Below are 13,563 nucleotides of genomic sequence, written 5' to 3'. Positions count from 1 at the left end.
AACCGTCTTCTAATAACATTGCAGTACTGAAAGTTTTTTATTCTTCCACAACCAGATCAAATAAATTTAACAGTGGTTAAACAATGTTTACAGACTTATGATTTTAATGTGTTTGAAGGAAACCCTTAGCTGGACATGGTTTCCCGACATTTACTAATCTGAGGCCCATTTCTTACATTAGAATAATCTAACCGCCAAACAAAAATGTCACAAAAAATCCACACTATAGACTGAAATCAAATAATCTCATATATATTTGCTCAGTGGGCCTGTGAATGGGAACTGGGTGGGTGTTTGGCATCTTGTGTTTCTTCTGGTTTGTTGTCGACACCTATAGGACAAACGAGGTACTACGATTGTCACACGTTTGAATGTTGCGGGGTTTCCCAATACTCCAATTTCCTCCTAATTTGGGATGTCGCCACTCCAGGGGGCAGCCCCGTCAGAAATCTGTGAAGCCCCTCCTTATAAGTACCACCAGCATTTTATTTGATATTTATTTTTTTTTTTCTAAGGCTCTCTCTGTATCGGTCAAGCCGCCCTTTAGCCTCGGGAGATTCCAAAAACATGCATGTTAGCTTCATTGAATACTTGAGATTGGCCATTGTATTGATGAATTGCCTCTTATTCTGCTGGACACTTAAAACTAGACGGAAAAACTTTAGGTTGTTGTCATGGTGACCAACGCAGACCCATTTACTCTCGGGGCGATGCAGTGAAGACATGAACTGTCTAGAGATCAGCTTTCTGTACCAGTAACCCGCATGACCCATATCAACTCAGCACTCATCTCCAATTTTAGACACGGGACACGCAGACAAACTTGATATTACTTCAGTATCCAGGTCTCTTCATCCAAAGCATACCACATCAACTGGATGTCACAGATTGGAATGGTGCATATATGGCCACACAGCTATACGGAGTCAATGAATAACCAGTATTCTAAAGCACACCCAGTCATGTAAAGCACAGCTGTTCTAAGACTGCATTTATTACCTTACAATATTAATACCACCGTGAGCTAGACTAAAAGATGTCAGGGACAAGACTGTAGACAGGGAATGGATTAAAAACAATCAGTGAAAACTTTGGCGAGGAAAAAACTGACGACATTCTAAAATCCATCAGCTCCTGGTGCAGCCCCTCTGTCAAATTTTAGAACCCATTGTGGCCCACCAATCAGAATGTTTGCCCACCCGTGATCTAAATACTTCAGAGAAAGCTTGGGATGAAGTCCTGAGATCAAAGTTGAACTATTTAGCTTGAAATTGACCAGTCATGACATCATGAACAACATCGCCCCCACAGCCATTTTGCAGGTGGAAAATTTTTTTGGTGCTGTTTTTACAGGGCGACCAAATCACATTGATGTTCCAATGAATGTGAGCTGTGTACTGCAAAATCCCATTTCCTCAGCAAAAAAAACACTTAAGGTGGATTGTGAATGGGTATTTTGGTATGGTAATGACAATAGCATATACACACACACACACACTCACACACTTTTTTTCTTTATATACATGGCTTTTTGAGTGATATATTTTACCACAATTGTACAAGCCCGTAAAATAGTGACTGTCAATTCCTTTGTAACTGAGCAATTCCACAGTAAACGACTGAACACATACCACATCATCATGAGAGAAAAAACACTTTTACAACACAGTCTTCACTGCTAAAATCAGACTTTAGTCCTCTAAGACTTTCATTGCTCACTATTTGGGAACTCAAAATAGCACCTCTTGCTATTTTCATTCATCATATGATCACACAGTCATAAAAGAGTAGTTATGTAATTCAGACCATAAAAGTGAATCATTTAGGACGATAATCGTGGAGGGTAAATGAGTGGCGTGCTTGAACTATATGCAGTAAACAAGTATAAATGCTGAAGTGGTTTCATTTGCTCATAAATCACAACAAGGTCCAGTAACGATGCAGACAGGTCCGGTGGATTCTTAGGCATGCAACGGCTACATGAGACAGGAGGACTGATACAGAGTTGTCAAATGCCGTCACAGTAGGTCATGACCTATTAACTATATTTAGTCTGCAATGGAGATTCTATTCTACTTTCTTCAATTCCAATAAAAACAACTCAGGGTCGCTGGCAGACCCTTTGTGGAAGTATTTCAACATAAGTATATGTATTGTTTAACAGTGTGTATCAATGATCTTGTATTTCATTTATTCTCTGAATTCATAATGATGACACAATATCAGGAAATGTAAAGTAAAGTACGTGCTTAAAGAGTTATTATTCTAACACAGAAACAAGCTAAAACCAGTGTGAGCAGAGTTAAGGTCTAAAAACAAATTGGAGACATCACAACAGTGTCTCTTTATTGTCTAGTTATTTCTAGGTGCTACACCCACATTGTATTTTTACTTTTGAATTAATGTCACATTGTGTAAATTAAGCAATATTTTGCTTCCCTCTCTCCCTTTTTCTTATTTACTACATTGTAACAGTGAAATTAGCACATATTATCCTCTTAACATTTTAGTATGTTACCTTTGAAACTGGATGCTCAGATGCATTAAAGTGCCAATATAATGCATGCATTTAGATAATACTGATAATTAAAATAATATAAAGAATATCAAACAAATAATTTAGGTTCGATTTATCATACAGCACATGTCAATTAAAATATGTGCACTCACCTAATTCACTCAAAATGTGGCCTTTTATATTGAAGTCCACAAATTCCGAGGGCTACTGAACACACCACTGTGGTTCATTTGGGTCGAGGTCTGTCAAAGGGGCTCAGAGTAGTTTGAGACCAGCCGTGATTGTTTCGCTTTAAACGTCCGTCCGCGACTCATTTATTTCATACAGCTGTTCATCGTTTTGTCCGCATGACTTTGAGTCACGACCGGACAATGACCTACGCCAAAATGAGAAGGCTTGTGTCATTTTTCACAGGTAAGGCGGTTACTGTACTTTTAATTTACGAGACTGACGTCATTTCATGCGCACGGATGACAAACACGTCATACAAAGATGCGAATAATATTTATGCAAACTTTAATGATTTGGTCTGAGTACATTCTTCTTCTATCGTTATAATCTTGGTAGAAACGTGAATTTTCCGGTTCGGTGGGACATGAAACTGGGACAGTTTAATGTTACTCAATTGGCACAACATTAAGTCCACTTGCACCTTGCCCAATAATGGTAGCAAGCGAAATAACCCCAATATTAGAAACTGTCGATGTTAAAAAGTCAACTTGTCCTTTTTAGTCATTTTCAATATAAACTATTCCATCGAACTCTTATTCATGCCTAATGTTGTTTAAAGGCCTCTCATTACATGTTTTATGTGCTGAATGAAGTATGGCAGTGGGCACTAGGCAGCAAAGTGTTAAATTGTTATATAACTAACCTTTCTGACTACTATCTTTCAGCGCTCCTCAAGGGCAGAAAAACTCCTTTCAGGCACTTAATACACAAACTTGCCCCATACCAACCACTTTGCCCGCAGTAAGTACCAATAATTAACTGTGCATATTGGAAAACTTGATGACACACAATGCATTGTCCTCTCACTTGAAGTCAGGACACCCAGAAGATTCCTCACCTGTGGAGAAAGTCTAGGTCGAAGACGGAGGACAGAGGCAACGCGGTGAGAACGGGATGACACTTTTTATTTTTCAAGAAAAGACAGCAGTGTGGTGACAGGAAATGAAACAGGAGCTGACTTTTTAACCTTTTGTGTATTTTCTTTCTGTCTCATCAGAGCTCACTAAGGTCCCAACCCTCCTTGTGAGTATACGTCTTTAACTGAAGATTGAAGAGATGTAATATAAAATTTGGTCTATGAGCACATGAGTATATACCAGTGGTGGTCTGTCAAGGACTTCTGTGCTGGCATAATCAAGAAATCATAAAAAAAGATACAAGTTTATTTCATTTAAAAAAAGTTCATTTTCATTTATATGGTGTCATAATATTAATGAATACATTTTAGCAGAGATTCTAGGCATAAACACAGGGCCTGTGATTTATGACACCATGATGTTCTTAGTCAATCTCTCACATATGTTCACTCAATGTTCAGGGCATAATTAAAGTAAATATTTGCATGGAAAAACACTAACTCTCGGCCATAAATATTAAAACAGATCACAGAGCGTATGTCACATACTGTTCATAAGCTTGAAGTGTCAAATGATAATTGCTCCATTGGCAGCTATACATGCCCCCATAACACAGCCTATGATGTGGTATGCTTTGGATCATGATCCTTCCACATTTCTCTTGACATAATTCTGATACACGTTGATGTTTCTTGCACATGAAAACATATTTTTATTTTATTCATATATTTTTAATTTATTTATTTTCCATTGTAGTGGTATATAAAGGCTACATTTTGAACTCATTATCTTCCTTTATGTCTTCAGGATGAACCCATCTGACTTTGATTATCTCAAAGTTATCGGCAAAGGTAGCTTTGGAAAGGTAGGCTTTTTTTTTTTGTTCTTTCTTTCTTTCTGTTGTAAGTGTTGTTTTTGTTTTGTGTCATCGCTTGATCCTTTGAATAAGGTGCTGCTGGCCCGACACAGAAAACACGGAGACTACTTCGCTGTGAAAGTGTTACACAAGCAGACCGTTGTTATGAGAAAAGAGGTAAGGTCCACACCTACCTACAATAGATATAAAAAGTCTGTACACCCCTTTATGAGGCTAATCCGAGGCCCTTTAAAAAATGACATGTATTTGAAGACTTCAATTTAACATGAGTTTGTATCTGAATGGTCAATTCTGAACATACTGTAGCCATGTCCACAACACCCAGTTATGAAAGTGTGCACACTTTTGTAACCAGTTTTTTTCACATTTCTTTTTAATTTCCTACCATAAAAGATAATTAAAAGCTGTCAACAACAACAACAACAACTTACCTCTACGGATGTCTTTTTGTTGTTGAACAAAAGTGAACCTCCAGGTTGGAAAAAACAATGGGAAGCACATTTATATTCACGCTGCAAGAATTGAGTATGCCACAGCATTAAGATATGTTTGCAAAATTCAGGGCCCAAGGCAATTGCCGAGTTTGCCGACCCCCGTTGCCGTCGCCTCCGACTTCTATCTCACACTATCATTACTGTATTTCTAGCAGCAGCATGTGATGGTTGAGAGGAGCGTACTGCTTAAGGGACTGCAACATCCGTTCTTGGTGGGACTTCACTACTCTTTCCAGACACCCCACATGCTCTACTTTGTTGTGGATTATGTTAATGGAGGCGAGGTAAACATAATGCAACATGCTCTGTTCCTTTTCCAAGTCCTAATAACCATTCGTCCATTCTGTCACTTTCAGCTTTTCTATCACCTCCAGAGAGAAGGTTCATTTCCCGAGAGCCGGGCTGCTTTTTACGCTGCAGAGATGGCGTTGGCGCTGGGCTACCTTCACTTCTTAGACATTGTCTACAGGTAACCCGAGTAACATCCTGCTTAGCGTTCTCGCTGTGTCCCGGGCTTTGAATTCCACTGTCAGGCTTCATAGTGCTGCAAGGAAGATTTTGAGTATGTGACAAATGCCGAATCACCAAAAAACTCTTAGGTGAAGCACTTTACTTTTGTGTTTGTGTGTCAGAGACCTCAAACCGGAGAACATTTTGCTGGACAGTGAGGGACACGTGAAGCTGACTGACTTTGGACTCTGTAAAGAAGGCGTAGCCGTAGGTGGGCTGATGCATACATTCTGCGGGACTCCGGAGTACCTCGCTCCAGAGGTGCTGCAGGGTCACATGTACAGTCCCGCAGTGGACTGGTGGGGACTCGGCAGCGTGCTCTTTGAGATGCTGTACGGACTGGTGAGTCCAGTGGGTTTTTTTTTTTAGCAGTGTGAACGCTCTCTGCAATTCAATTTTTTTTTTATTATTACAACTGTATTACTAATCTTTACACACGTTCTTGAGTGCTTTCCTAGCCTCAAAAACGCTTCAAAGTTTATGGGCGTGAGTATCCATGATAAAATATACACATCACTGGTCAACGAATTTTTACATTTTTTTTTAAATGACAGATGCAAGTAAACTCTGCTAGATATTTTTTTTTTGCGTTGATTCTGAATCTGAACTTGTTTTTTGTGAAAAAAAAATCAGTTTTTTATAATAATAATTATTATTATTACAGCATAATAACAATAATTTAATATGTAACAGTAATAAATACATTTTAATTATAATAAATTAAGGCTTTGGATTCAGCAACAGTAAATACCATCTCTATGAGAGGATGTTAAAGTGTCAAAAAGCCACGCAGGTTACACATTTCCAGCCCATTTGTAAGGGTCGATCTTGCCTCCTTTGCAGCCAAATTGAAACCACATAAACCGTACATTTATTTTTAAATAACCCTGCCCATTCAACGTATTCTCTCATATCATACATTTACCCTGTTTGGTGTGCCAGCCGCCATTTTACAGCAATAGCAAAACAGAGATGTTTGAGAAGATACTCCACGCACCTCTTCGCCTGCGTAGAGGAACAACCGAGGCGGCCCGCTCGCTGTTGAGAGGTTTACTGGAGAGAGATGTCTCCAGACGCTTGGGGGAAAGCCGCGATATTGTAAGAACTCTTGCAAAAGTCAGCTAGACATTAGAAATAAACATTAGCATAATGAGCTGAATGTCTCGCATACCCAGGCGGAGCTGCAGGAACATTCGTTCTTTGCGTCCATCAACTGGGATGACCTGCTGGCGAAGAAAGTCAAACCTCCGTTCATCCCCAATGTGGTAATTTTACAACTCGTTGTATGTAAATACATTACATCATGATCTTGAGCGTCGGCTCTCTTTGCAGACGAGTCCTTGCGACATCAGCTACATCGACCCAGAATTTACGCTACAGCCCGTGCCTGCCTCCATGAATGACAGATGCCAAGAGGACGCCACTAGCGAAGCCTTCGTAGGGTTCTCCTACATGAACGCGACATGAGCTGTTTTCTTCAAGTGGATGGAGCAGCAATTGTACAAAGTATTTATTATTTATTTATTTTTTTTACATCAGAAATTGGAATGAATTGGTTTCCTGTTGTCACTGATGGTGTATGTAAGATATATTTAAAAATGTTTAAGGTCACTCATCATCATGATGTGAGTATACGGACAGTCCAGTCCTTCAAGCACCAATTTCTATCCTAGTATAACATTTGATGGTTGTAAGTACAATTGTGTCAAATGTCAATATATTTTTCGATGTCATGTTCTGAAAATCTACATTTCAGTCATATCTGAATTGCTCTATTTATATTCCATTGTGCTGCTGTATAAAAGCAAAATAGAAAAGAATTAAAAAAAAGTCTCTTGTGATTGTTAAAATGCTGGAGTATAATGAAATGTCATTTGATTTGGTTATGACACATTTATTAATTATTTCAAAATCTTTAACAAGTACATATTGCATCAATCCCATTCTGTTTGTGACATTCAAAGCGCCAAAGAATCCTCACAACCTTAGCACCATCCATGGTTGTCATGAACAAGAAATTAGCCTGTTCATTAAAAAAATGACGCTAATAGATGCTATTTTTTTAAATAATGTCCTGATTTGTACCACAGGTCAGCTGGAGCACATGCCAGCTGACTTTGAGCGAGAGGCGAGGTACCAACAGTGAACGGGAGCACAGTACTGTCGAACAATACCAGCCGATCCCTTAGTGTTGGTAACGCCTTCATTGGACAAAGCGTACCTTTCTAAAATTTAATAGACGGTGAATGTAACATAGCTTTGGTCATCCTGACAGGCGAAGTAAGCAATCAGCTGACCATTGCAGATCATCAAAAACAAGCCGCTACCTGCAGAAGACCAAACAAGAAAAATCTCATCAATGCACATTGTTAATTCAGATTTTTTCAGCCTCGCCTTGTCTCACCTAAGGCCAACCACCACTGCCATGCCAGGGGAAACTCCAGCATCACTGAAACATGAAATATAATTAATAGTAGGCACAGATGCACAATCTAAAGAGATTTTTTTTTTTATCACATTAATACTTCAGCACTCACCAAGACTCGTGATTAAGATGTGCAGACAAGTGACAGTGAGAGCATAGTCCCACACTCGCCTCTTCACCACAGCGGCAAACAGCAAGCCACTGCAGAAGTAAGTGAGTTCCAAGGAGAGCAGGTTGACTGGCACGGGAGGGAAGAAAAACAGTCAATCAGAGTAGACAATCTGGTTTGTTGGGTGTCATGCTGGCCAGCTGCCTTCAGTGCGCTCACCCAAGTATTTCGAGACGGAATCCTTCGGCGTGGTCTTGAAGTCAAAAGGGATCCGTCCATCAAAGTCATCCAACCTGTGTTGAATTTAAAACCGGGTGAGACAAAAAAAAACAAAGCAGGGGGAAAAGGCATTTAGTCAGTTCAATTTAAACAAGATCGGTGGTCCTTGGGTTGTGGTCCCAATATAGGATATTTTAAGTTTAAAAATGGCGCACGGCAAAAGTAGGACCCACTCAGTTACTGCCGTACTCACTATTTTTCATTTAACAATGACGTAGAAGTGCTTTTCATTCAACGGTTGGCTGCAATTATGACAGTTTGAAGTTAAAGATGCAGCACAATTAACTAATTTGCCAAAGGCGTAATAAGACGTCACTAAGTTGTGCAACTAAGAAGACACGCCCGGTAACTCCTGTACTTGCAGTTATTCTTTTTATTGGTAATAATAATGCATCAGATTTAGTTCAGTAATTTTTTAACACACATTAATCACATGGGAACATAAGCGAGTGCTTTGGATTGTGCAAATTATTTTTTGAACACATGTATTTCGGTTACGGTGCGTGGGGACTTCTCACCTGAAGGCACCGAAACAAACACTGCCGATCATGTAAAACAGAGAGTAGAAGACGAGCAGGCAGAGCAGCAGGTTGAGGAATACGGTCTAGCGGGCAGAGATAGAAATGTTCATATAATATTTTATTTTACATTATTCCAATGTTAGACAACACTAGGAGGTCATTTGCTTGAGCACCGCCCGATCAGAAAAAAACATGATGCAACAAATCCTGATTATTATACGTTTAGCGCTTAACTTCCCACATGAAAATGACCCCACGACCTCAGAACTGTGAGGTGGATATGCTAATCATCTGACCTCTGTGCTCCCAACACCATGTACGTTTCAAAATATACACTTCTTTCATAAAGGGACTTTCAGGAAATAGTATAGCTTCTATTTTATAATATAATTCATGAATCTACTTAAAGGGGAAGTCAACCCAAGAATTTTCATTACGATAGTTTGTGCTATGCGGACCACCACTTTGATATTAACACCTGCTTTCTGAATTTGGTCATGTGACAGACACAGATGGAGCCGGGATTGGTTCGTTATGAAACTAAATTACATTCATTAAATTAAATTCAGAGTGTAATTCATAATTAAAGCTAAAATTAAATTAACCACACGCTTGTGCTGCCCTGAAATGCACTTTAGTAAAGTTTTGTCTCATGTGCGAGCCCCACAACGGAGATTATTCAGTTTAAATCAATAGGTCGGAAAATTATTTGTCTATCAGTCATGTATATTTGCTCAGCTATTAATACTGGTGACATATAGTGACCAGCAACAATTGCATGCTCTTCCACTAGGTGGCAGAAGGCACAAATTAACTTCTGTATCCAACCTGTTGCTGTTCAAACAAGAGAACATATAGCTTTAAAGTTCAACGAAACAAGCCCAGATTTCCCACTAAGTACATTCGTGAGTAACTCGACACGAGGGCATAATTATTACTTTAGTGTATATACTTTTTGTGACATTTTATGTTTGGTAACGTGCCACCGATTTATTTTATATCTTATATAAAAGTTGCGCCTTGGCTGAATAAAGGTTGGGAATCACTACACTTTGGGCACCGTGCTACCCTAAAATGCATTATGAATTCTGTTATAATTTCTGTCGTGTTACTAAACGGGGTAGCTAAAATATAAAACACAGTTCTCTGTATGATGCCCTCAAACAATGACAGTCAATCGGAACAAAGCATTATCATGCATTGGATCCTATTAGATGGCAGTGCAGGTATGAGTGCGGCTGTACTGCTTCTCTTTGTCAAATCCGAACACGCCACATTCTACCGCATTTTCATCACAATATAGCGTCACCGCCATTGCATGGAACAAGCTTAAATGTCAACATTAAAAGTTGTGTTTTGCGGTGTTACCTTCGAATCGACCGTTTTGCCTTTAAATGCCATCTCATGCTGTCTTCATATCAGCACTATAGTGCGTGAGGTGAAGCTGGTTGCGGTTGCAGTGCTGCAAACCCGCTAATCCGCCCCACTCCTCCTCATCGTGCTCTACCTCGTCCACGCTCCTCTGCCGCCATCTAGAGGCCAAAGCACGACACGACCGAACGAGAGCCGCCCGCTTCTCTTTCCCTGCACTAAAATGAACTCACCTCACCCCAGAAAAAAGCAGCACGGGCCTTTGTTCGCTTAAATCACTTGTTTCACCCGCATAATACACCGAATAAACACAACAACGTGTGCTTTTCGGCGTGTAAACAAATCGCCGCATACGAGCAAGAGCGCGTCGTGGCGATCTGCAGCCATTATGGACGATTGTGCAGGTTAAACCGGGATACTTTGGGTGATTGAAACATGTCCAACTAAGCAAGCTGAAACAAACCATCCACGCATCTTAATTCACTCGTTTTGGGACGTTCTTGAATCCTCGATGAGAGCTAGTAGCTGTACTCTGGTTACGTTGCGAGACAGACGCGTTGCGTAAGAATTAGACGCTATGTGCCGTTGTTGTTTCGTTGGACTTTTTCACAATTGGAAAAAAACGCGTCGCCATCCGCTTTTTACACATGCATCCACACAACTGCACGTGTGTTATCCACGCGTAGCTAAATAACGCATCAAATCCAAGGAATATAGGATGCGAGCGTTACCAAGGTCGTATTCCACTGAATTTCCGTGCAGTAAGTATAAAATTAAGGTGATGTGGGGTAAAATGTGACGTATTTATAGATGTAGTGTTGAGTGTGTGATAGATTCTAGTGTTTTTTATTGTTAACGGCAGACAATGCGAACACGCAACCGCGATGAGCTCACTCCGGTCGACCGGTTGCTCGTGTGAAACGACGCCGGTGAAAGTGACTCCTCATTGGGCTGTGTCACAAGCGCACATCGGTCAAAGCTTATATATGTGCGCTTGTGTTGCATTGACCACCGATCGTAAAGTGAACTTTTTTTTTTCCTCGAGCACAAACTTGTCAGGCAGCGCATCTTCCGCGCATGCGCAGCCTCTTCAAGCTCGAAATAAGAGTTAAAAGAGAAACGAGGTGAGTTCCATATTTTTGTTTTAAAACACAATAGGTTCACTAATGGAAATTTATTCTAAGTCAGGCTCGCTTTGTTTAAATTAAATCTTTCATCGTTTCAGCACGCGGGCGTCAGTTTGCGTTATTTTCCCCCCACTCTGGTTTGTGAAACGGTGAGAATAAATCGTTTTTCAAGTTTCTATTGAAGAATTTAATCAGGCAACATTGTCGAAGGGGGTGACAGTTACGTGGCGTTATTATCAGTCTAAATGCGGACGAGATTAATAGTGCTCATATCTTTTTGCTATTGTTATTAACCGGGAAACTTATTTATTACGGCTTGCCCTTAGCTGGCTGCATCCAATCCCAATGCTAATGCTAGTCAGAGCGGAGCTAGCTGACAGTTAGCTTTGTGTCGGCGTTAAGCTAGCCGAGCTGGGGCTGACATTCCGTGACAACAAAGTGCAGAAAATAAGAGGGGCGACAGAAAACAAGCCGCCGGGAAATTACCCGGCGAGCGTCAGCCCTTGTTCGACGTCCCAGCACGGCTCGTGTGTGTTGTTTCGTGGCTTAACTTGAGTAATTTACATAGTTTTAAACGTGTTGGTTGGCCTCAACCTCCCCCCACTCCCTCCCCACAATGCTCCGCCATTTTGTACCAAGGCGAATGCTAATCACGGGGCGCTCTTGCCTCCACTTTTATTTATGACAGGAATAAAAAAAACGCAAGCAGCCGTGTACTAAGTCAAACTCAATACACATGTACTGGCCTACTTTCGTTCGTTACTTTTCTCCAGGTTGAGGCCTTTAAACCGCATAAAAACATCTTATTCCCAGCGTTGATCCTGCGTCAGGACTAAAACGTTATATCGCAATATAAATAACATTAAAACGAAGACAACTTGAGCTAGTCGATGTGGAAAGCGACGTTCTTGTGGAAAGTGATAAATAAACCGAGCCGTCACTTGCTGGGATGAAGGCAAACAGACGTCTTTAAGAGATACTGTTAAAACGAGGAAAAGATTAACGTATGTGCTTAATTCTAAGTCGGGACATGTTTTCTTGTGTTTACCATTAAACGGGGTGTTGGTTCGCCCTAATGAGCCGCTTTGTCAATACAATTCCCCGCTAGTTGGCCAGCAAAAAGAGTCTTATTAGTGAGTGTTTTGTGTGGAATCCAAGTGCATGGTGGATCATGCGAGCCAACACACAGTCGCCATCTAGCGGTGATGTTGCAAATCGCTGTTTACAAGTGCAGGTCGCGTTTGCATAGGAAGCCAGTCCGACCACAGACTATCGGTGGTTAAATAAAGGAAATAGTAAAAGTGAGGCATATATATGATTGGATATATTCTGACTCTTTTTTTGGTATTTTTTTCTGAGTGCCTTTTGTAGGATTCTTCAAGGATCTGGAATGGCTGACACTCCACCCAGTGAGGGCCCCTTGCAAGGAGCTGATTTTGACATGATGGGCGCTTTGGACTGGAAGGATGGCATTGCCACATTGCCAGGAAGTGACATCAGGGTATAGAAAAATAGTTGAACTACGGTATTTTATGTTGTACATGGTGGGCTAGTAATTAGCACATCTGCATCTCAGTTAGTGGATGCTGATTTGGTCACTGTTTGGTCATTGTTCATCTTACGGGAAGTCAACTAAACAAAGTAATCTAGCGGTGTAGGTGTCACATATATATATTAAAGATTTGTGTTTCCATGCTGTATGTAATTTGTGACTTATTATTAATAAAATGGTGGTCATCTGAAGTCAATGTCACCTTCATGTCAACATTTTCTGTGATCAATCTAAGTTGTGTCCCTTGTGGTCTACAGTTTCGCAGGACAGAGTTTGACACGCTTGAGATTGTGACAGACATAGATGATAAAGGGCAGCAGCCTGCGCCGATAAAGGACGTATTGGACCCGGTGCCATCTCATAGTCCCACCCCTCCTCCAGAGGGTCAATCACAGACAAAAACAGCACCCGCACCCGCCCCGGCTACTAATATTCAGCCGGCATCGTCTCAAGTGAAAGGTACCATGGTTTACCATTTATTCTTTGTTTATATTTGCCCTGTGATTGACTGCTGATGATGTCTCACCCAATCACCCTGTAGAAAGTCCCAAAGTGGAAGTTGGTCCAAGTGTGGAAGTTGGTCCAAATGGAGATCTGACTCAGTGCCGAACCTGTGGCGGTCACGTTGCTCGGGATGCCCTCCTACAGGGCAAGTTCTGCAGTTCCAACTGTGCCCAGCCCACCAGTGGAAG

The 13,563-nt window shown here is 40.8% G+C and overlaps 3 protein-coding genes across 11 annotated transcripts in view; 2 read left to right on the top strand and 1 right to left on the bottom strand.

Annotated features, from left to right (window-relative positions):
• The first annotated feature begins 2,770 nt into the window (after nucleotides 1-2,770).
• Nucleotides 2,771-7,444, top strand: sgk2b (serum/glucocorticoid regulated kinase 2b). Of its 2 annotated transcripts, none has more exons than XM_088305980.1 (12): nucleotides 2,771-2,932; nucleotides 3,415-3,490; nucleotides 3,563-3,632; nucleotides 3,747-3,772; nucleotides 4,414-4,471; nucleotides 4,556-4,639; nucleotides 5,133-5,261; nucleotides 5,334-5,446; nucleotides 5,610-5,829; nucleotides 6,430-6,585; nucleotides 6,663-6,752; nucleotides 6,820-7,444. In XM_088305980.1, the coding sequence occupies exons 1-12, from the start codon at nucleotides 2,866-2,868 to the stop codon at nucleotides 6,952-6,954; spliced, it is 1,224 nt and encodes a 407-aa protein (XP_088162106.1). In that variant the 5' UTR covers nucleotides 2,771-2,865; the 3' UTR covers nucleotides 6,955-7,444. The 2 variants fall into 2 exon arrangements, with proteins under 2 accessions (XP_088162106.1, XP_088162105.1); XM_088305979.1 differs by having other exon boundaries at nucleotides 5,130-5,261; nucleotides 6,820-7,443.
• LOC148329010 (putative transmembrane protein 244) lies at nucleotides 7,341-10,920 on the bottom strand. Of its 2 annotated transcripts, XM_088305982.1 has the most exons (6): nucleotides 10,190-10,910; nucleotides 8,819-8,904; nucleotides 8,241-8,314; nucleotides 8,025-8,150; nucleotides 7,892-7,936; nucleotides 7,341-7,814 (listed from the first exon to the last, which is right to left on the bottom strand). In XM_088305982.1, exons 1-6 carry the CDS (start codon nucleotides 10,220-10,222, stop codon nucleotides 7,720-7,722), a joined length of 459 nt encoding a protein of 152 aa, XP_088162108.1. In that variant the 5' UTR covers nucleotides 10,223-10,910; the 3' UTR covers nucleotides 7,341-7,719. The 2 variants fall into 2 exon arrangements, with proteins under 2 accessions (XP_088162108.1, XP_088162109.1); XM_088305983.1 differs by lacking the exon at nucleotides 8,819-8,904 and having other exon boundaries at nucleotides 10,190-10,920.
• Nucleotides 10,465-13,563, top strand: part of l3mbtl1b (L3MBTL histone methyl-lysine binding protein 1b) — a 10,809-nt gene continuing 7,710 nt past the window's right edge. For 2 of the 7 annotated variants that reach the window (XM_088305976.1, XM_088305975.1), the window contains exons 1-4: nucleotides 11,418-11,468; nucleotides 12,691-12,820; nucleotides 13,129-13,330; nucleotides 13,413-13,563. In XM_088305976.1, coding sequence (XP_088162102.1) covers nucleotides 12,710-12,820; nucleotides 13,129-13,330; nucleotides 13,413-13,563 — 464 coding nt within the window. In that variant the 5' untranslated portion in view covers nucleotides 11,418-11,468; nucleotides 12,691-12,709. Of the gene's footprint in view, nucleotides 10,954-11,002; nucleotides 11,317-11,417; nucleotides 11,469-12,678; nucleotides 12,821-13,128; nucleotides 13,331-13,412 lie in introns of those variants that run through there. The other 5 variants (XM_088305972.1, XM_088305978.1, XM_088305977.1 and 2 more) reach the window with 5 other exon arrangements.

The sequence above is a fragment of the Idiotropiscis lumnitzeri genome, chromosome 10, assembly GCF_059441095.1.
Source record: "Idiotropiscis lumnitzeri isolate Australia: NSW breed Sydney's pygmy pipehorse chromosome 10, RoL_Ilum_1.0, whole genome shotgun sequence".
In the NCBI taxonomy this organism is placed as follows: domain Eukaryota; kingdom Metazoa; phylum Chordata; class Actinopteri; order Syngnathiformes; family Syngnathidae; genus Idiotropiscis; species Idiotropiscis lumnitzeri.
Note: the sequence above shows the minus strand (reverse complement) of the source record. Positions and strands in the feature narration are given on the sequence as shown.